The sequence below is a fragment of the Oncorhynchus mykiss genome, chromosome 24 (genome assembly GCF_057628025.1).
Source record: "Oncorhynchus mykiss isolate SJ-2025 chromosome 24, ASM5762802v1, whole genome shotgun sequence".
NCBI lineage: Eukaryota > Metazoa > Chordata > Actinopteri > Salmoniformes > Salmonidae > Oncorhynchus > Oncorhynchus mykiss.
Genome location: NC_143045.1, coordinates 1477229 through 1498223, shown reverse-complemented (window position 1 = coordinate 1498223; position 20995 = coordinate 1477229). Strand labels below are relative to the sequence as shown.

The following is a 20995-nucleotide window of genomic DNA, read 5'->3' as shown; positions in this document are numbered from 1 at the left end:
CGTAAGCACGTAGCCCTCGTTGTCCTCAGGAGCTCTCCTCACGAAGCGTGAGATAAAGGTAGATCATCCAGTAGGGCGGAGTTGGTATCCGTGACGTGACTGGCTTTGTTTTTGTAATCCTTGGTCGTTAGAAACCCCTGCCACATATGCCTTGTATCCGACCCGCTGAGTTGCTCTTCCACTTTGTCCCTATACTAGTCTTTCAGATCAGTAGACCCCAGAGCACTAATACACATTCAGGCCTCTGGACTAGTTCTGCTCTCTCTCTTTCTCTCTCTCATTCTCTTTCTCTCTCTCTATTCCCCCCTCTTTCACGCTCCCCCTCTCTCCCACCCTCTCGCTTTCTCTTTTTTTTCTTTCTCTCTGTCTTTCTCTCTCTCTCTCTCTCTCTCTTTCTCTATTCCCCCCTCCCTCTCTCCCACCCGCTCTCTCTCCCTCCCTTTCTCCCCCACCCCTCTCTCATGTTCTCTGTGATAGAATACAGCTGTCTATTTCCATCCCTCTCTTTGTGTGGGGCCTCTTTTACAGTACCACATAAAAGGTTGACCTACACTGGCTGAATGGAGGGATGGTAGTGAAAGGATAAAGACATACAGTAAGCTCCATTAGAGGCCAGGAAAAGGCCAGAGAGAGAGAGCGAGAAAGCGCTCCCTACTCCCCCTCTCCTCCCCACCTCTCCCCCACTCAGAACACACTCAGGTATGGCTGCTTCCATGACAACCAGCCTTGCCGTCTCCCTCTCATACTATAGCCGTCATTGAAGACCAGAGGAAATGAGCCTATACTAAAAACAGGAATGGGAGACATGAATTTCACCGGAGATATTGACTGTAACTGTCTGTCTCTTTCCCCACCAGACGTGTGTGATCTGTCTCTAAGCGACGTGTGTTTACCTGAGAATGAAGAGACGACAGAGAGTGGCATCAACCCCGAGCTGGCTAAGGTGGGTGTGTGGAGATGTAATTTGCTCTACAATTACCCATAAATGATCAGTGCTTTTACTTGTATTATGCTCATTTAATACATATTCTGTATTTTATTTGTGGGAATATCTTCTCTCTTTCTCTCTCTTAGTATATCTCTGAAACTGAGGAGTTGGTCCGATCAGCCAGAAGAGAAGAGAGGCTCAACCTGTTCTCCCTGGACCCTGACACCCCGGTAGGTACTCTTTAGGGGTTAATACACTGACTCCCATGCAACACACCCTGATACCCCTGTAAGTCCCCTGTAAGGGTTAATACACGGATACCCCTGTAAGTCCCCTGTAGTGGTTAATACACTGATACCCCTGTAAGTCCCCTGTAGGGGTTAATACACTGATACCCCTGTAAGTCCCCTGTAGGGGTTAATACACTGATACCCCTGTAAGTCCCCTGTAGGGGTTAATACACTGATACCCCTGTAAGTTCCCTGTAGTGGTTAATACACTGACACCCCTGTAAGTCCCCTGTAGGGGTTAATACACTGACACCCCTGTAAGTCCCCTGTAGGGGTTAATACACTGACACCCCTGTAAGTCCCCTGTAGGGGTTAATACACTGATACCCCTGTAAGTCCCCTGTAGTGGTTAATAGACTGATACCCCTGTAATTCCCCTGTAGGGGTTAACACACCCTGATACCCCTGTAAGTCCCCTGTAGACGTTCAATACACTGATACCCCTGTTAGTCCCCTGTAGTGGTTAATACACTGATACCCCTGTTAGTCCCCTGTAGGGGTTAATACACTGATATAACCCCTACAGGAGACTTACAGGGGTAACACATCTTGTGCAACAGTTGGTGCTACTGCACAGTTCACCTGTTAATTAAGTACTGTTAGGTAAGGGATGGGCATCTCTGTCCCAGGAGGGCCTCTGTGTCTGCAGGCATCTGGTCCAGACCAGTGCTTACACACCACATTCAACCCCCCCCCCCCCCCCCCCTTCTGCCCACTGATAGTCCAATTGTGTGCCCCTCTGATGCTGTCTGGTTGTGTGCCAGGTGTTGAGGAGTCCGCGGGGCGAGAACCCTAGGGGGGAAGGCCACCCAGTCCGTCCATTCGAGGAGAAGCTTGGGAGGAGACTGATGATCGCCTGTCGATCCCTCAACCTGACGCTGCAGGGCTGCATCAATGAGACCGAGACTAGTCCGGTCACCAACGTAAGACCCCCTTAAAACAACAAGTGCAAACACACTCGCTCGCACACACACACACAGTTCTCCAAAGCTTAAAGGTAGACTTACCATGATGACGTTGCAACGAACAACGCCGTAGGGGTTGCGTTGAGTATTGAGATGAGCTTGATGCCAGACTTTGCTATCCCACAGTCACGCAGGGTATCTGTGCTTCACTCTGCAACAAAATGGTCTCTACGGGACCAAAACAGCGGAAAAGTTTAGGCTCGCACTTCAAACGCACTTAGTTGTTGCGGAAATTGACCCACTGTGTGTATACTTTGTGCATGCAACGTCATGTACCTTTAAAACCACACATACACGTCTCATTGGGTGTGGTTAGGTTTCAGAAACAACCATTTATTAACATGCATTACATAACTGATGGTGCTCAATGGTCACTACACGTATCACTCTGTTGTTTACTGTGCTGCAGTGACTGATCCTACATCAGCTATTGAGTGCAGTGGTCACTGGAAAGTGAATAGTGTTCATCTTTTGAATGATTTGCTTGGTGCAATACTGACGCTAAACGCGTACGAGAGTAGGAATAAGAGAAGGTTTGAATCCTAATCAACCTGCCGACATATTGTAGAACAACATAGCAAGCATGTCAAAGCTCTCTGCTGGAAAACCTTGATAAAGCCCTGGGTTAAGTTGGGCCTGACGATGCTCCTCACGTGTAACGTATTTCCATCAGATTGAGCCCTTCTTTGTGACTTTGGCCCTGCTGGATGTGCGTGAGGGGAGGAAGGTGTCGGCCGACTTCCATGTTGACCTGAACCACGAGACGGTGCGTCAGATGCTGGGTGGGGCTGGATCGGGAGCGCCCGGGGCGGGGCAGGAGAATGGACTGAGCTCCTCTGCAGAGAAGAGACCTGGAGACTGTCACCTCAACCTGGACCTGGACGACTGGCTCCACTTCCCCAAACAGGTAAGCTCGGAGGAAGTTCCCCAAGGGGCAGATCTAGGATCAGTTCCCCTCCCCCAATCTTAACCTTGACCATTAGTGGGAGAAATGCCAAACTGACTCAAGATCAGCCAAGTGTACCCATCGGAGTAAAAAGCATGCTTCCGTTTTACTCATTCTATTTCTATTTGGTACAGAAACACAGAGGTGTGGGGCAGAACTGGGAATGTCATAGGGAGAAGTGTCAAAAGAGAGATGGCATACTTATTCCTTCCGTGTGTGTGTGTGTGTGTGTGTGCGTGTGTGTGTGTGTGTGTGTGTGTGTGTGTGTGTGTGTGTGTGTGTGTGTGTGCAGGCCATCTTCTCAGTGACGAATCCCCACACGGACATTGTTCTCTTGGTGAGGGTGGAGAAGGTGCTGATGGGAAATATTGCCGCGGGAACAGAGCCGTACATCAAAAACACAGACTCCAGCAAGGTGACGCAACTCTACAACACCGTTAAATTCACTCTAACTACCACCCCTCACCTTATGGCATGAAACTGTATGGTTTCCCTTTATAGCCTATTTCCTATGATAGGGTTGCAAAATTCTAGCAACTTTCCCAATATTCCCAGGTTTTCCAGAAATGCATGTAAACTCAGCAACGTCCCTTTTTCAGGACCCTGTCTTTCAAAGATAATTCGTAAAATCCAAATAACTTCATAGATCTTCATTGTAAAGGGTTAAAACACTGCTTCCCATGCTTGTTCAATGAACCATAAACAATTAATGAACATGCACCTGTGGAACGGTCGTTAATAAGACACTAACAGGTTACAGATGGTAAGGTCACAGTTATGACAACTTAGGACACTAAAGAGGCCTTTCTACTGACTCTGAAAAATACGAAAAGAAAGATGCCCAGGGTCCCTGCTCATCTGCGTGAACGTGCCTTAGGCATGCTGCAAGGAGGCATGAGGACTGATGATGTGGCCAGGCCAATAAATTGCTACGTCCGTGCTGTGAGGCGCCTAAGACTGCACTACAGGGAGACAGGACGGACAGCTGATCGTCCTTGCAGTGGCAGACCACGTGTAACAACACCTGCACAGGATCAGTACATCCAAACATCACACCTGTGGGACAGGTACAGGATGGCAACAACAACTGTCCGTGTTACACCAGGAACGCACAATCCCTCCATCAGTGCTCAGACTGTCCGCAATAGGCTAAGAGAGGCTGGCAACAATGTCGCCTATGGGCAGAAACCCACCATCGCTGGACCAGACAAGACTGGCAAAAAGTGCTCTTCACTGACGAGTCAAGGTTTTGTCTCACGAGGGGTGATGGTCAGATTTGCGTTTATCATCGAAGGAATGAGCGTTATTCCGAGGCCTGTACTATGGAGTGGGATCGATTTGGAGGTGGAGGGTCCGTCATGGTCTGGGGTGGTGTGTCACAGCATCACCGGACTTAGCTTGTTGTCATTGCAGGCAATCTCAACTCTTTGTGTTACAGGGAAGACATCCTCCTCCCTCATGTGGTACCCTTCCTGCGGGCTCATCCTGACATGACCCTCCAGTATAACAATGCCACCAGCCATACTGCTCGTTCTGTGTGTGATTTCCTGCAAGACAGGAATGTCAGTGTTTAGCCATGGCCAGCGAAGAGCCCGGATCTCAATCCCATTGAGCATGTCTGGGACCTGTTGGATAGGAGGGTGATGGCTAGGGCCATTCCCCCCAGAAATGTCCGGGAACTGGCAGGTGTTTTTGTGGAAGAGTGGGGTAACATCTCACAGCAAGAACTGGCAAATCTGGTGCAGTCCATGAGGAGGAGATGCACTGCAGTACTTAATGCAACTGGTGGCCACACTAGATACTGACTGTTACTTTTGATTTTGAACCCCCCTTTGTTCAGGGACACATTATTCCATTTCTAGTAGTCACATGTCTGTGGAACTTGTTCAGTTTATGTCTCAGTTGTTGAATCTTGTTATGTTCATACAAATATTTACACGTCTAAGAATACTTAGAAACAGGAATAATATGGCAACTACTGTGTAGTAGTAATAATAATAATGAAATCAAAATTATTAAAAACAAAAACTTACATTAACAGTGAAAAACAATTCTAATCTACTAATAAAAACTACAAATTCAATTTGTGAATCCTCCAACCAGGAAGACTTATGTCTTGTAAAGCTCTATTTAAATGCCGCTTAATCACACAGGGAAGTCAGATGGTTTGGAAATACATTTCTCCTCATACTGTAGATTTTCTGATATTTTTTTCCCAAGATGCCCCCCACAGAATTCAGAGTGGGATTCTGAAATCCTGGCCTTTGTTTGGGAAGTTGAGTAGATGAGCAGACGGGGAGTGCTGCGCCTCGTGCCAGGTTCCTGACACCCCTGTTGATTTAGATTTATCTACGTCAAGGATCATTTATTTGTGTGTTTTCTGAATCCCGCCGGCAGACTTAAAAAATATCAACTGTTTATAAGTAATGTTTCCTTCTCTCTCTCTCTCTCTCTCTGCCCCCTCTCTCTCTCTCTCTCTCTCTCTCTCTCTGCCCTCTCTCTCTCTCTCTCTCTCTCTCTCTCTCTCTCTCTCTCTCTCTCTCTCTCTGCCCCCCCTCTCTCTTTCTCTCCCTCTCTCTTTCGCTTCCTTTCCCTTTGAAGACGGTTCAAAAGATGCTGAAATCCAACAAGCAGTTCTGCAGTAAACTGGGGAAGTACCACATGCCATTTGCCTGGTCCATCAGGTAAGGGACACTGAGCCACACTGTGTTTTCTGTAATCCTACTCACTCCATATCCATTTATTGACCTTTTCTCCTTTAATGATCAAACTGCATTTACTGCATCACAAGGAATGTCTAAAAAGGTGTAGGTTATTGATCACTTTTCACAGTATCTTACACTCAAAACTATTGTCCTGTCTGTCTTGTCTGTGCATCCGTCCGTCTGTCTGCCTCGTCTGTTCTGCCTGCCTGCCTGCCTGCCCGTCCGTCTGTCTGTCTATCTGTCTTGTCTTGCTGTCTGTCTCAGGTCAGTGTTTAAGGACAATCAGGGGACGGTGGACCGGGAGTCTCGCTTCTCGCCCCTCTTCAAACAGGAGAGCAACAAGATCTCCACCGAAGATCTCATCAAGCTGGTGTCGGAATACAGGAGGTAGGCCACCGAAAAGATATCAAGGCTGCATCCCAAATGGCACCCAATTCCCTATTTAGTGCACAACTTTTGACCAGGTCCCATAGGGCTCGAGTTGAAAGTAGAGCACCATATGGGAAATAGGTTGCCATTTGGGATAAAGACCAAATCATGTCAGTTCAACCCCATAGTGTAGATCCCTTTTTAGGTCAGAGTCATAGAGTTTGTCATGACCATCTAACCTGACCTGGAAAACTCCTGGTCATAGTGAATGTATGGTGGTCACTGCTCACCCATTCCTTGGCACTCTCTGTGTCTTTGCAGGGCTGAGAAGACCAGTAAACTGCAGACCATTCCAGGGAACCTGGACATCACTGTGGACTATGTCCCTATGGAGCATCCAAGTAGGTCGAACACTCTTTTCTCTTTCTTTCTTTCGACACATGTCTCTCCTTCTCCTTCTCTCACTTTATTTTCTCTCTCTCCCTCTCTCTCTCTCTCTCTCTCTCTCTCTCTCTCTCTCTCTACCTCTTCCCCCTCTATCTCTTGTTCTACCCTCTCTCTCCCTCTCTCTCTCTACTGTTGATAGCCATCAGTGTTACAAGCATGACAGATGTCCTCTCTCTCACTCTCTGTCTCCGTCTCTCTACCTCTCCCCTCTCTATCTTTCTTTCTACCCCTCTCTCTCTCCATCTCTGTCTCTCTCCAATTCAATTTAAGGGCTTTATTGGCACGGGAAACCTATGTTTACATTGCCAAAGCAAGTGAAATAGATAATACCCCAAAATAAAATAAACAACACTAAAATGAACAGTAGACATTACACTCACATAAATTCCAAAATAATAAAGACGTCTGCCTGTCTGCCTGCAGACTGTGTGACGTCCTCTTACGTGCCCGTCAAGCCTTTCGGGGACTGCAGCCAGCACCCGGCCACCGTGGAGGTGGAGGAGTTTGTCCAGGACTCCACCAAGTTCACCCAGCCACACCGCGTCTACAAGAACCATGTCTACGTCTACCCCCGGCATCTCAAATACGACAGCCAGAAGAGCTTCGCCAAGGTACCGTAGATATCTAGTAGATATACTAGATATACTCAGAAATACCATGGCAAGGAAACAAAATTTGAAGCAAACTTACTTTTGAGGAAAACCGACCTAATGTTGGAAAGAAAAAGCCATGTGTTGTCACGTTTGTTTATTCTCCCAGCAATAGCACACAATATTTGACATAAAGCAGGTTGACAAAATATATTTTTTGCCCATGGAATAATGTGGTATTTACGCAGTGTCACTCAGAAATTGCTCTTCCTAATATTTATATATTTTTTAAAATTCCATTCTTTTACTTTTATATTTGTGTCTATTGTTGTGAATTGTTAGATACTACTGCATTGTTGGAGCTAGGAACACAAGCATTTCGCTACACCCGCAATATTATCTGCTAAGTATGTGTATGTGACCAATACAATTTGATTAGATTTGACTTATATGGGGCCTCTTTGCAGACAGGCGTGAAATACTGTATGCCCACAAATGTGACAATGTTATTTTCATTCACAGGCTCGTAACCTTGCAGTCTATGTGGAGTTTCGAAGTTCGGACGAGGAAGTTGCCAAACCTTTGAAGGTGTCGTATCTTCTCTGTCATCGAGAGCATTTAGAGTATCATGGTGGATTCTTTTGGAAAAACTTCACTTTTCTCTTATTTTCTCTTAACTTGCTGCCTCAGTGCATATACGGCAAGCCTGGGGGCCCAGTTTACACCACAGCAGCCTGTTCCATAGTCCTTCACCACTCCCAGAACCCAGACTTCTATGATGAGGTGAGTGTGGAAGGAGAGGGTTGAAGAGATGTATAGCTAGAGATGGAAGGAGGGGGGGAGAGGCACGGGAAGAGATTTATTGGATGTGCAGGGCTCTTATTGCCTGGTATCTAGTTTTGTTTGTGCAAAACTCCTCTGATGCTCATTATCATGAATGAGAGGGGTTGAAGCACAATCAGACATGTGCGTACCAGGCTAGAGCCTTCACTGTGTAGTGGCTGGATAAAGTTGCCCCCAGATGCTGATCTTGGGTCAGTTTTGCATTTCCCCCACTAATAGTTCGGGTTAGGATTGGGGGAAGGGGAAGATGATACTAGATCTGTACACAGGGGAACCTTCACCCTGGAATTTAGTAGCTCAGTTGATTGTTCACCACTGTGACACCAGTTGTCAATTCATCTTCTTTTTTTAATGTTTTGAGGCTTTTGTTTAATGCACAATACATTGTGATTTCATTTCATTTCTGTGTCTGTTTGTGAAATGGTCCTTTGTTTTATCCTCTGCGTGCCAGGTGAAGATTGAGTTGCCCACCCAGCTCCACGAGAAGCACCATCTACTCTTCTCCTTCTACCATGTGACCTGTGACATCAACGCCAAGACCAACTCCAAGAAGAAGGAGGCCCTGGAGACCCCAGGTGGGGAGGAAGGAGAAATACTGTGATCCTGTGTGGCTCAGTTGGTAGAGCATGGTGTTTGCGACACTCCAGGGTCGTGGGTTTGATTCCTGCTGGGGCCAGCAGTCTGAAAATACAGTGAGGCAAAAAAAGTATTTAGTCAGCCACCAATGGTGCAGGTTCTCCCACTTAAAAAGATGAGAGAGGCCTGTAATTTTCATCATAGGTACACTTCAACTATGACAGACAAAATGAGAAAAAAAAGCCAGAAAATCACATTGTAGGATTTTTAATGAATTTATTTGCAAATTATTGTGGAAAATAAGTATTTGGTCAATAACAAAAGTTTATCTCAATACTTTGTTATATACCCTTTGTTGGCAATGACAGAGGTCAAACGTTTTCTGTAAGTCTTCACAAGGTTTTCACACACTGTTGCTGGTATTTTGGCCCATTCCACCATGCAGATCTCCTCTAGAGCAGTGATATTTTGGGGCTGTTGCTGGGCAACACGGACTTTCAACTCCCTCCAAAGATTTTCTATGGGGTTGAGATCTGGAGACTAACTAGGCCACTCCAGGACCTTGAAATGCTTCTTACGAAGCCACTCCTTCGTTGCCCGGGCAGTGTGTTTGGGATCATTGTCATGCTGAAAGACCCAGCCATGTTTCATCTTCAATGCCCTTGCAGATGGAAGGAGGTTTTCACTCAAAATCTCACGATACATGGCCCCATTCATTCTTTCCTTTACACGGATCAGTCGTCCTGGTCCCTTTGCAGAAAAACAGCCCCAAAGCATGATGTTTCCACCCCCATGCTTCACAGTAGGTATGGTGTTCTTTGGATGCAACTCAGCATTCTTTGTCCTCCAAACACGACGAGTTGAGTTTTTTTCCAAAAAGTTATATTTTGGTTTCATCTGACCATATGACATTCTCCCAATCTTCTTCTGGATCATCCAAATGCTCTCTAGCAAACTTCAGACGGGCCTGGACATGTACTGGCTTAAGCAGGGGGACACGTCTGGCACTGCAGGATTTGAGTCCCTGGCGGCGTAGTGTGTTACTGATGGTAGGCTTTGTTACTTTGGTCCCAGCTCTCTGCAGGTCATTCACTAGGTCCCCCGTGTGGTTCTGGGATTTTTGCTCACCGTTCTTGTGATCATTTTGACCCCACGTGGTGAGATCTTGCGTGGAGCCCCAGATCGAGGGAGATTATCAGTGGTCTTGTATGTATTCCATTTCCTAATCATTGCTCCCACAGTTGATTTCTTCAAACCAAGCTGCTTACCTATTACAGAGTCAGTCTTCCCAGCCTGGTGCAGGTCTACAATTTTGTTTCTGGTGTCCTTTGACAGCTCTTTGGTCTTGGCCATCGTGGAGTTTGGAGTGTGACTGTTTGAGGTTGTGAACAGGTGTCTTTTATACTGATAACAAGTTCAAACAGGTGCCATTAATACAGGTAACGAGTGGAGGACAGAGGAGCCTCTTAAAGAAGAAGTCTACAGGTCTGTGAGAGCCAGAAATCTTGCTTGTTTGTAGGTGACCAAATACTTTCCACCATAATTTGCAAATAAATTCATAAAAAAATCCTACAATGTGATTTTCTGGATTTATTTCCCTCATTTTGTCCGTCATAGTTGAAGTGTACCTATAATGAAAATTACAGGCCTCTCTCATCTTTTTAATTGGGAGAACTTGCACAATTGGTGGCTGACTAAATACTTTTTTGCCCCACTGTACATGCTTGTATAAAAGCATCTGTTCGGTGGCACTGCCTTTGAGACAAGTCTGTGGATGGTGGCTAGTCGGCATAAGCTTATCACTGTGCAGCAAACATCGCCTCGCTGTAGGGGATACTGTTGTGATTGTGTTTTCGATTCCAGGAGTGTGGTGGTGCATGCTACGTCTACAGGCCATTAGTGCTTGCTCTTTGGCGTCTGGGCCAGGTTGTAAAAGGACTTTGTGGCAACTGCTGATATGACAAGGGCTTTATTAATACATTTGATTGATTGATTTACACATTACATACAGTTGTTTTCCCACTGTGTTCTTTCGCGTGTGTGTGTGTGTGTGTGTGTGTGTGTGTGTGTGTGTGTGTGTGTGTGTGTGTGTGTGTGTGTGTGCACGCCCTGTGCATTGTGTGTGTTGCGTGTGTGACCAGTGGGCTACTCGTGGCTGCCTCTGCTCAGAGAGGGTCGCCTGGCCTCACAGGAGTTCAACATCCCTGTGTCCTGTAGCCTGCCCCCTGGATACCTGCTCGTCAAAGAACCCGGATCTACTAAGGTAGATGGGGGGGGGGGGGGGGGGAGTAAATAGGGGGGAAGTAGAAAGAGAATATTTGGATGGAAGGAGATACAGTAATTGAAAGAGAAGGCATTTTTTGCTTTGTAAGTTTTGTCATGTCATAAAATTGAATTGAGAGACAGAGAGGTATGAAGAGAGCACACCAAAGGGAACAACAGTAAAGTGTTAAGCAAGCATGGATCTCCCTGGTGCTCAGTGACCCTTCCTCCCTATCTCCCCCCAGAACGGCTCGAATCTGAAGTGGGTGGACGGAGGTAAGCCCATATTCAAGGTCTCCACCAACGTCCTCTCCACAGTCTACACCCAGGTAAGAGTCTGGCTTTACCCTGCCACTCCTTGTAAGTGCCACAAGTCAACTTTGTTCTTAAAATAAAAAAGTGTATTTAACCAAACTTTAACGGGTCTCAACTCCAGCAAGGCAATCCTTGTTATCCCACCGTGATTTTAGGATTGTGCCCCAAAGGGAACCCTATCCCCTATTTAGTGCACTACTTTTGACCATAGGGCTCTGGTCAAAACTAGTGCACTTTGTAGGGTTCGGTTTGGGGTGCAGATTCAGTTAGTCCTCATCTCCACTCAGTGATTCTGGTTCTGGTTCTGGTTGTGACCGTGTCTTCTCTCTTTGATCGCCAGGAGCCCCACCTGAATCGCTTCTTCCAGCAGTGCCAAAAACGTGAGACGGACCTCTCCCAATCACCTACCTCAAACTTCCTCAACTGCCTGAAGGTCTGGAGAAATGAAGGAAGGGAGGGAGGACTTCACATCTCTGCATTCTGCATTCTGTTCCCATACTATACACCCCATTACTGACTGTGTCTCTCTGTCTCTCTCTCTCTCTCTCTCTCTGTCTCTCTCTCTCTCTCTCTCTCTCTCGCTCTCTCTCTGTCTATGGCTATCGCTCTGTCTCTGTCTCTGATTCTCTTTCTATTTCTTCTCTCTCTCCCACAGGGCTTACTGAGCATTGAGAAGATTCCGGTGATAATTCGTTTCCTGCCGGTGCTCTTCAACCAGCTGTTCAAGGTCCTCACCCAGAACGACAACGACGAAGTCACCACCACCACCACCAGGTAGGATGGGGCACTGCAGGCCACGGACCACTCTCACTGCTACAGGATCACTCTCACTGCTACAGGATTCTGCAGGCATACATGTTGCCAGATCATGAATATTGCCAGATTAGCTATTAATGTCGCCAGATTAGCAATAGAATGTCGCCAGGTTATGAAGGTTGCCAGGTAATGATGACGAATGAGTGACCACCTTGTTTGCATGTGTTTCACCAGGGTGCTGGTCCACATCGTTGCTAAGTGTCATGAAGAAAACCTAGACCACTACCTGCACTCCTACATAAAGGTATGGTGCTCATTTCATTGGGATGTTAGCCCTGTCTTGCAGGAAGAGCGAGGCTCAGATTCTGCAGTTGTTTAGCCGCAGAGGAGAGGGGAGGAGAGTAGCACACAGACAGCTTCATTTGTGAAGGCAGAGAAGGAGGCTTTGAGTGTGTGCACGTTTACACGTGAGAGAGAGTGTGTGTGTGTGTGTGTGTGTGTGTGTGTGTGTGTGTGTGTGGGTGGGCGGGCAGAGGTGGGAGCTTTGGGGTGTGGTGAGTGCAGGAGCGTGGCTGAGGGGCTAGGGTAATGTGCCCAGAACACTGTGGACACAGAGAAGAGAGAGTCTGCCACACACACACGGCTCTCAGCTCACACACAGACAAGCATGGCTGTGGGGAAGAGAGAAGGGGGGTGTCTGGTGGAAGGCACACAAGGACACCGAGCCTTTTCAATAAAAAAAAGCAAGGCTTGCTTGTTAAGAAGAGAGAGATGGAGAGAGAGAGACCGACAGACGGAGAGAGAGAAAGTGAGAAAGGGCAATGGAGGGGGGGAAACCAGCTTACCACCAGCTTTTTCATGTCTGGTAGAAAGAAAACGAGAATCCTACAATTGATCTTTAAGAGGGGCAGAGGGACAGAAAGAGAAATGGAGGGAGGGTGGAAGGAGATGAGGAGGAGGGGAAAGAATGGGAGGACCACTGTAATGAAACTGCCGTTACCATGGCAACTGATTGGCATGCTGCTCGGGGGTGGGGGCTAGCAGCAAGCAATTTTCGGCCAGTGCTTTCTCGCCGTGTGGTTGTGGGTGTGTGTGCCTGGGTGCACAGAGGTGTGTGTGTGTGCATGTGTGCGTGCGTGCGTCAATGCAAATGTGTGTGTGGTTGCCATAGTTCATCAACAAACTCAATTGGGTGACGTCAGTGGTAATGGGGTGTGTGTGTCATACACATACAGTGTGGGTGGAATATTTCTCACAAAAAGAGATTCATTGCCAAAATAAGCACATTTTTTTGCATCTTTTTCTTATTCCTCATAACTCTGATTACATCAAACTTAATCGGTGTTGTTATGTTAATATGTAGGTTTAATTAAATGCAGAGCCAAGAATGTTGCATGTTTGGTTCCCTTGATGCTAGTAATGCGTGTACAGTATGTGAGAGAGAGAAAAAGTGTGTCTGTACAGCATGTCTGTCTGTGTCTGTTTGTCTCTATGTCTGTCTCTATGTGTCTGTCTCTGTCGGACTCTCTGTCTCATTGACCTTGTTCTCTCCGCTGCGGTGGTCAGTTTGTGTTCAAGGCGGAGTCGCACGGCTTCCGGACAGTCCACGAGGAGCTGGCCAAGGGCATGACCTCTGACCTGAAGAGCAACGAGCATCCGGCCGTCAGGAACATCCTCAGGGTGAGCCTAGATGGCCGCCACGCCCAGTCCCAAATGACACCCTAATGACACCCAGTCCCAAATGACACCCTATTCCCTTGAAGGAAACCACAGGGCTCTGGTCAAAAATAGTGCACTGTAAAGGGAATAGGGTGTCATTTGGGTGGATAGTCCCATGATCTACAGATGCTCACACGGTCAACAAACTGTCATGTTTGTTGACATGCAACTGCTTTCTAGGGTTACGGTTAGGTTTAGGGTTAGATTAAGGGTCAGGGTTAGTGAATAGTTAATTGAAATGTTGTTGAAATGTAGACAGTTAGTTGGACATCTACTGAACATCTACAAACCTTTTTGGGACTGTCCAAATAAAGTCATACCTAGAAATGTCATGCATAGACATGATAGGATGCCTTATCTTGCATAGCAAAGCAGTCTATATGCTCTACATTATATATTTCTATCTCATTGTGCCATTGAATGTGACCCTGAGTGCTTAACTGAACGTGATCCGCATAATCTGACCCCTGTTTGACCTTTTACCCCTGTCTGCTGCAGTTTTCCTGGTTCTTCTTCGAGCTCATTGTCAAGTCCATGGCCCAGCATCTAGTGGAGTCAGACAATGTCAAGGTAAAGAAACATAACATATGAAGCTATAATATATACATATACACTCACCGGCCAGTTTATTAGGTACACCATCTAGTAGCAGGTCAGACCCTCATTTGCCTTCTGAACAGGCTGAATTCTTCGGGAAATTCTATAAGGTTTCAGAAACGTTCCACAGGGATGTTGGTCCATGCTGACGCGATGGCATCACAGAGTTGCTGCAGATTGGACAGCAGTACATTCGTGCTGAAAACAGCCCGTTCCATCTCATCCCAAAGATGTTCTATTGGGTTGAGGTCTGGGGACTGACCAGGACACTAAAGTAAACTGAACTCGCTGTCATGTTCCAGGTGATGTCCACTTCTCAATTGTCCAGAGTTGGTGATGGCGTGCCCACTGGAGCCGCTTCTTCTTGTTTTTAGCTGATAGGAGTGGAACCCAGTGTGGTCGTCTGCTGCAATAACCCATCCATGACAAGGATTGACAAGTTGTGCATGGCGAGATGCTGTTCTGCACACCACCTGTTGTACTGCTCTGTTATTTGTCTGTTTGTGGCCCGAGTGTTAGCTTGCACTATTCTTGCCATTCTCCTTCGACCTCTCTCATCAACGAGCTGTTTTCGCCCAGAGGACTGCCGCTAACTGGATGTTGTTTTGTTTGTCCCCTCAGCTCCCTCGACCACAGAGGTTCCCTTCAACCTACCTGAGTCGTCTGGAGAGCCTAGTCATGACCGTGTCCGACCACATCTTCTGGAAGAACAAGGAGCTGGCAGAGGAGACCCGCAGTGCCAACCTGGCCGTGGCAGCCTTTGTCAAGGTGGGCATCACACACTCACACACACACACACATTACATGCTTAGGGAGATGTCCTTATCACTTGTCGAGATCGAGCTCAAATGCTGCCGATGGTAATACATTTGTGTTCCCTGACTAATGAAGCGGTAATGAATGCAATGAAAATGGCTTCCGCTGCTGTTGTTCGATATTGATTTCCTTAAAGAGATTCTCCGGTACTTTTGTGTCCTTTTTAGACAGTAGTTCTGAAAGTAGCACTCGTGAGCCACAAGTGGTCCCCGAAAATTGCATACCACGTCACATTTGTGCAGATATGTGCACCACTTCATTGCTCTCTCTCTCTGGGTGCATGATGTGCCTCTTGTTAGATGTCACTCAAATGCGAGGGGCTGAAGCTCGTTGGCTAGAACTTGAATTGCAAGGGGGTTGGCCCACATGGGGGAAAATATAGGGGAAATGGCTCAGCACAGCTTCCCTAAAAACATAGGATTTCGTGGCTAATTAGCCACGAAATCCCATGTTTTTAGGGAAGCTGTGCTGAGCCACTTCCCCTATAATTCAGCAATTCTTCTTATAGATTATGCATGTATGAACTACACGTTGACACATCTAGCCGAAAGCCGGAGGTTTAAAAGACACTTAGAAGTCTCCAAAGTTCCGGAGCATGTTTTTAATTGTGTTGTGAAATTATGAAATTACCTCTCTCTTTCACGTTCTTCATAAACTAATGTTGACCCCGACTCTCCCTCTCTCCCTTCCTCCATCCATCACTCCCTCTTTCCCTACCTCACTCCTCTCCTCCCCATCTCCCTCCCCCTCTCCCCTCCCTCCCGCCCTCTTTTCCTCCCTCCCTCCAGCGTTGCTTCACCCTCATGGACCGAGGGTTCACCTTCAAGCTGATCAGCAACTACGTCAACATGATCACAGCCACTGACAACAAGGTTACACACACACTTACACACACACACATCCTTCTCATTCTGTCTCTCAGTCCCAGAATTGTGTGAATAAAGCATTGCCTTATCTGTCGGTGTAATAGCCAATGTCACTCACTGTAGAATAGAAAGGATTAGAAAACAATGAAATAGATACTAGAATAGACAACAATGAAATAGATACTAGAATAGAAAACAATGTGCTTCAGAGATGTTGTGTTTTTATTCGGTCAATCAGGTTGTGACTCCGACGTTTCTCTCAACAGGTGCTGTGTGAGTTCAAGTTTGACTTCCTGCGAGAGGTGTGCAACCACGAGCACTACATCCCTCTCAGTCTGCCCCTCCCCTCCGCACGCATCACAGGTCAGAAGTCATCTAGGGTTCACAGGGACCTAATCGAAGTCCGTCTTAGGTATTAATGCCGTTGCATTCATCTTCATTCATTGCACCGCTTAACACTTTCTTTTCTGTTCTTTCTCTTTCCTGACCATTTCAGACAATGCATCACAAGAAACGCAAAGTGCTCAGGGTAACTATCGGTCCCTTTTTATGATATTTTCTGATATTCACATGATGTTGTACTGATGTTCTTTACCACACGGCTGGCACTGGGTGGAATAAACAAACCATCATTTAGTTTAGTGTAGTGGTACTAGGTACTAGGACCAGCTCTGGTCCATGAGATGTTGCTAACCAGTCCCTAAAATGATTATCTGACATCAATTTAGTCAATTCTAAAGTGTTAGTTTTAATGTAAGGCTTCCTCCAAGAAGGAAGAACCGTAGCTGTCTGGTCTCTGCTATAAAGCAAGTTGAGAAACACTGGTAAATGAGACTTGGATGCTTTTAGGGCACTGAGCTCTCTCTTTCTCTCGCTCTGCCACCCATAACCCCCTCTCCATATCTCTCTCTCTAACTCTCTTCCTCCCCCTCTCTTTCTGCCTCTTTCTCTCCCCGTTTATTCCCCCCCAAACCCCTCTCTCTCCCTCCTTACTCTCCACCCTAGTGGATGTGCCAGAGTACAGCCTGACGGGCGAGTTCTGCCGGAAGCACTTCCTGACGGGCTTGTTGCTACGGGAGCTGGGCCTGGCGTTGCAGGATGAGCAGGACCTGCGCCACCTGGCCCTCGCCTGCCTCAAGAACCTGATGGCCAAGCATTCGCTGGACGCCCGCTACGCCATGAAGGTACGCCACGCACGCCAGCACCATGTAGCGGGCACCAGATGATAATATAACATGTGTCCCTAATGGGACCGTATTTTCTGTATAGTGCACTACTTTTGACCAGAGCCCAATAGTTTACAAGTACACTGTATATACAAGAGTATAATGACACCCCTTCAAATTAGTGGATTTAGCTATTTCAGCCTCTCCCGTTGCTGACAGGTGTATAAAATTGAGCACACAGCCATGCAATCTCCATAGACAAACATTAGCAATAGAATGGCCTTCCCAACAAGTCAGTTCGGCAAATTTCTGCCCTGCTAGAGCTGCCTCGGTCAACTGTTAAGTGCTGTTATTGTGAAGTGGAAACGTCTAGGAGTAACAACGGCTCGGCCGCGAAGTGATAGGCCACACAAGCTCACAGAACGGGACCATGCTGAAGCGCGTAAAAATAATCTGTCCTCGGTTGCAACACTTACTAGCAACACTTACTACCGAGTTCCAAACTGCCTCTGGAAGCAACGTCTGCACAAGAACTGTCCGTTGGGAGTTTCATAAAATGGGTTTCCCTGGCCGAGCAGCCGCACTCAAGCCTAAGATCACCATGCACAATGCCAAGCGTTGGCTGGAATGGTGTAAAGCTCACCGCCCTTGGACTCTGGAGCATTGGAAATGCGTTCTCTGAAGTGATGAATCACGCTTCACCGTCTGGCATTCCGACAGACTAATCTGGGTTTGTCGGATGCCAGGAGAACGCTACCTGCCTCAATACATAGTTTAACTGTAAAGTTTGGTGGAGGAGGAATAATGGTCTGAGGCTGCTTTTCATGGTTTGGGCGAGGCCCCTTAGCTCCAGTGAAGGGAATCTTAACGTTACAGCATACAATGATATTCTAGTCGATTCTGTGCTTCAAACTGGCATGCACAGAGCCCTGACCTCAACCGAACACCTTTGGGATGAATTGAAACGCCGACTGCGAGCAAAGCCTAATCGCCCAACATCAGTGCCCAACCTCACTAATGCTCTTGTGGCTGAATGGAAGCAAGTCCCTGCAGCAATGTTCCAACATCTGGTAGAAATCCTTCCCAGAGGAGGCTGTTGTAGCAGCAAACTCCATAAACTCCTATGATTTTGGAATGAGATGTTCGATGAGCAGACTTTTGGTCATGAAGTGTATGTCTGTAAGAAAGAGATGTGACAGTAAGCTGCGATATTAGCCTGGTTCCAGACATGCTTCTGTTTTAGTTTAGCCAACTCCTCTGATTACGGTTGACAGTTGATCTGGTTAAATAAAGGTGAAATAAAAAAAAATACTTTCAAAAATGGTGTGAGTTGGCTGAAGCACAAACAGATCTGGGACCAGACTGTTCCAATATTGATGTTCCACACAGGAAACTGAAATATTTTGATTGGACAGTGTACAATGTACTATAGCTGACAGAAACATATACACAGTAAAATTAACTTTTTAGATATTGGGTTGATATTGTGTGTGTGTGTGTGTGTGTGTGTGTGTGTGTGTGTGTGTGTGTGTGTGTGTGTGTGTGTGTGTGTGTGTGTGTGTGTGTGTGTGTGTGTGGGTGTGTGTGGGTGTGTGTGTGAGGAGTGAGGGGCACATTACAGTGATGGCTATGAGGATTTGAAACAGCAGGAAATCATTAAACTGGGCACATACGCTCTCTGACACACACACTCTACCATGGGGTCCTGTGTGCAGGAAGCAGACTATGTAATGCGCCATTCTCACTGGGACCTCTGAGCACTCAAGGAGAGAAGGTGGCATGGAGTGGGGTGCTGGAAAGGATCCAGGGTGCGTCCCAAATGGCACCCTATTCCCTATAGTTCCCATAGGGTTCTGGTCAAGAGTAGCGCACTATGTAGGGAATAGGGTGCCATTTTCCACTCAGACCCCAGACAGCCAGATCCCATCTGAGATTAGGAGCCTGCCAAACCCAACACTGTACAACTGTTGACAGATCTCTGTTTCTTGCTCTCTCAATCACGCAGAGTTTAAAACCCCTGATAGTTACTCTCTGTAGGTCTGTTGCTCACTGTCGGTCTTTTTCTCTCTATTTCTCTCTCTTTCTTTCTCTTTGTCTCTCTGTCTGTCTCAAATTCTCTCCTCTCTTGCTCTCTGTCTCAAATTCACTCTCTCTCTCTCTCTCTCTCTCTCTCTCTCGCTCTCTATTTCCTGACTTTCTCCCTCCCCCTCAAACTCCTCTCTCCTCTCTCCTCCCATTCTCTATTTCTCTCTCCTCTCTCTGCCACCCCTCTCTTTCCTCCCTCTGCCCCTCCCCCCCCCCCCCCTCTCTCCTCCCTCTCTCTTCATATTCTCCAGGATAAGCAGGCGAGGATAGCGTCCCTCTACCTGCCTCTGTACGGCCTCATCCTGGACAACATGCCTCGCTTCTTCCTCCGAGACCTCTTCCCCATCTACTTCACCTCCAGTGACCAAGTAAGAGCCTCCACTGCAGCCCTGATTGACTGCAGCCCGGCCCATGACCAAGCAAAGTGCCACACAGCCACTGTTGTTGTAGTGATGTCATAGTTTGGCGCGGCCCGCAGTGCTACTTTAGGGTCATGTATGTCCAATCACAGCACCGTTCACAGAGTCTAGGGAGGGAGTGGTGGAGGGAGGGAGGGGGAGAGAGAGAGGAAGGGCAGGGATAAACGTTTACACAGGCACAGCCGCTCCGCTAATGTTACTTTTAAACACAGGAAATGGTAATTAAGCTTTATTAAGGGAAACCTGCATTTATGGTTCCCATCTATATTTGATGTGCCTCGGGAGAACCTGGCTGGGAAATGTTTTGTTTTTATATTCGTCAGGTAGTGGAATCGAGCTTTACCCGGGCAGACTCTCAGACTCCAATATCTTGCTCACTGGTGTTGGTGTGAACTGTGTCCCTCTGGGCCAGTAGAGTCGGCCAGTAGAGTCAAAGTGAAATGTTCCCCTCTGGCCCAGTGGTGTTACAGTATAATATTCCCTTGTAGCCTAGTGGTGTCAGTGAAATGTTTTCCTCTGTGCTAGTGGTGTCACAGTGAGATGTTTCCCTCTGCCTAGTGGTGTCACAGGGACATTTTTTGACATTTTTTCATCTGGGCTTTCAAACTTCAAATCAAATATATTTATATAGCCCTTCGTACATCAGCTGATATCTCAAAGTGCTGTACAGAAACCCAGCCTAAAACCCCAAACAGCAAGCAATGCAGGTGTTGAAGCACGTTGGCTAGGAAAAACTCCCTAGAAAGGCCAAAACCTAGGAAGAAACCTAGAGAGGAACCAGGCTATGAGGGGTGGCCAGTCCTCTTCTGGCTGAGCCGGGTGGAGATTATAACAGAACATGGCCAAGATATTCAAATGTTCATAAATGACCAGCATGGTCAAATAATAGGTCTGGGACAGGTAGCACGTCCGGTGAACTGGTCAGGATTCCATAGCCGCAGGCAGAACAGTTGAAACTGGAGCAGCAGCATGGCCAGGTGGACTGGGGACAGCAAGGAGTCATCATGCCAGGTAGTCCTGAGGCATGGTCCTAGGGCTCAGGTCCTCCAAGAGAGAGAAAGAAAGAGAGAATTAGAGAGCATACTTAATTTCACACAGGACACCGGATAAGACAGGAGAAGTATTCCAGATATAACAAACTGACCCTAGCCCCCCGACACATAAACTACTGCAGCATAAATACTGGAGGCTGAGACAGGAGGGGTCAGGAGACACTGTGGCCCCATCCGATGATACCCCCGGACAGGGCCAAACAGGAAGGATATAACCCCACCCACTTTGCCAAAGCACAGCCCCCACACCACTAGAGGGATATCTTCAACCACCAACTTACCA

At 47.1% G+C, this 20995-nt stretch overlaps 1 protein-coding gene and 1 pseudogene across 13 annotated transcripts in view; both read left to right on the top strand.

The window, feature by feature from the left end:
- The window catches only part of dock10 (dedicator of cytokinesis 10), a 179709-nt gene that overhangs the window by 92688 nt on the left and 66026 nt on the right, over window positions 1-20995 (top strand). For all 13 annotated transcript variants that reach the window (XM_090218088.1, XM_090218084.1, XM_090218087.1 and 10 more), the window contains exons 9-33: window positions 858-943; window positions 1075-1158; window positions 1983-2141; window positions 2857-3090; window positions 3422-3544; window positions 5731-5813; window positions 6099-6221; window positions 6525-6604; window positions 7074-7261; window positions 7763-7828; window positions 7931-8023; window positions 8535-8658; window positions 10801-10922; window positions 11167-11250; window positions 11577-11669; window positions 11892-12010; window positions 12227-12296; window positions 13559-13672; window positions 14210-14281; window positions 14930-15076; window positions 15913-15996; window positions 16257-16353; window positions 16487-16519; window positions 16996-17174; window positions 19493-19609. In XM_090218088.1, coding sequence (XP_090074214.1) covers window positions 858-943; window positions 1075-1158; window positions 1983-2141; window positions 2857-3090; window positions 3422-3544; window positions 5731-5813; window positions 6099-6221; window positions 6525-6604; window positions 7074-7261; window positions 7763-7828; window positions 7931-8023; window positions 8535-8658; window positions 10801-10922; window positions 11167-11250; window positions 11577-11669; window positions 11892-12010; window positions 12227-12296; window positions 13559-13672; window positions 14210-14281; window positions 14930-15076; window positions 15913-15996; window positions 16257-16353; window positions 16487-16519; window positions 16996-17174; window positions 19493-19609 — 2774 coding nt within the window. The remainder of the gene's footprint in view (window positions 1-857; window positions 944-1074; window positions 1159-1982; window positions 2142-2856; window positions 3091-3421; window positions 3545-5730; window positions 5814-6098; window positions 6222-6524; window positions 6605-7073; window positions 7262-7762; window positions 7829-7930; window positions 8024-8534; window positions 8659-10800; window positions 10923-11166; window positions 11251-11576; window positions 11670-11891; window positions 12011-12226; window positions 12297-13558; window positions 13673-14209; window positions 14282-14929; window positions 15077-15912; window positions 15997-16256; window positions 16354-16486; window positions 16520-16995; window positions 17175-19492; window positions 19610-20995) is intronic.
- LOC149972328 (uncharacterized) lies at window positions 3839-4672 on the top strand (annotated as a pseudogene).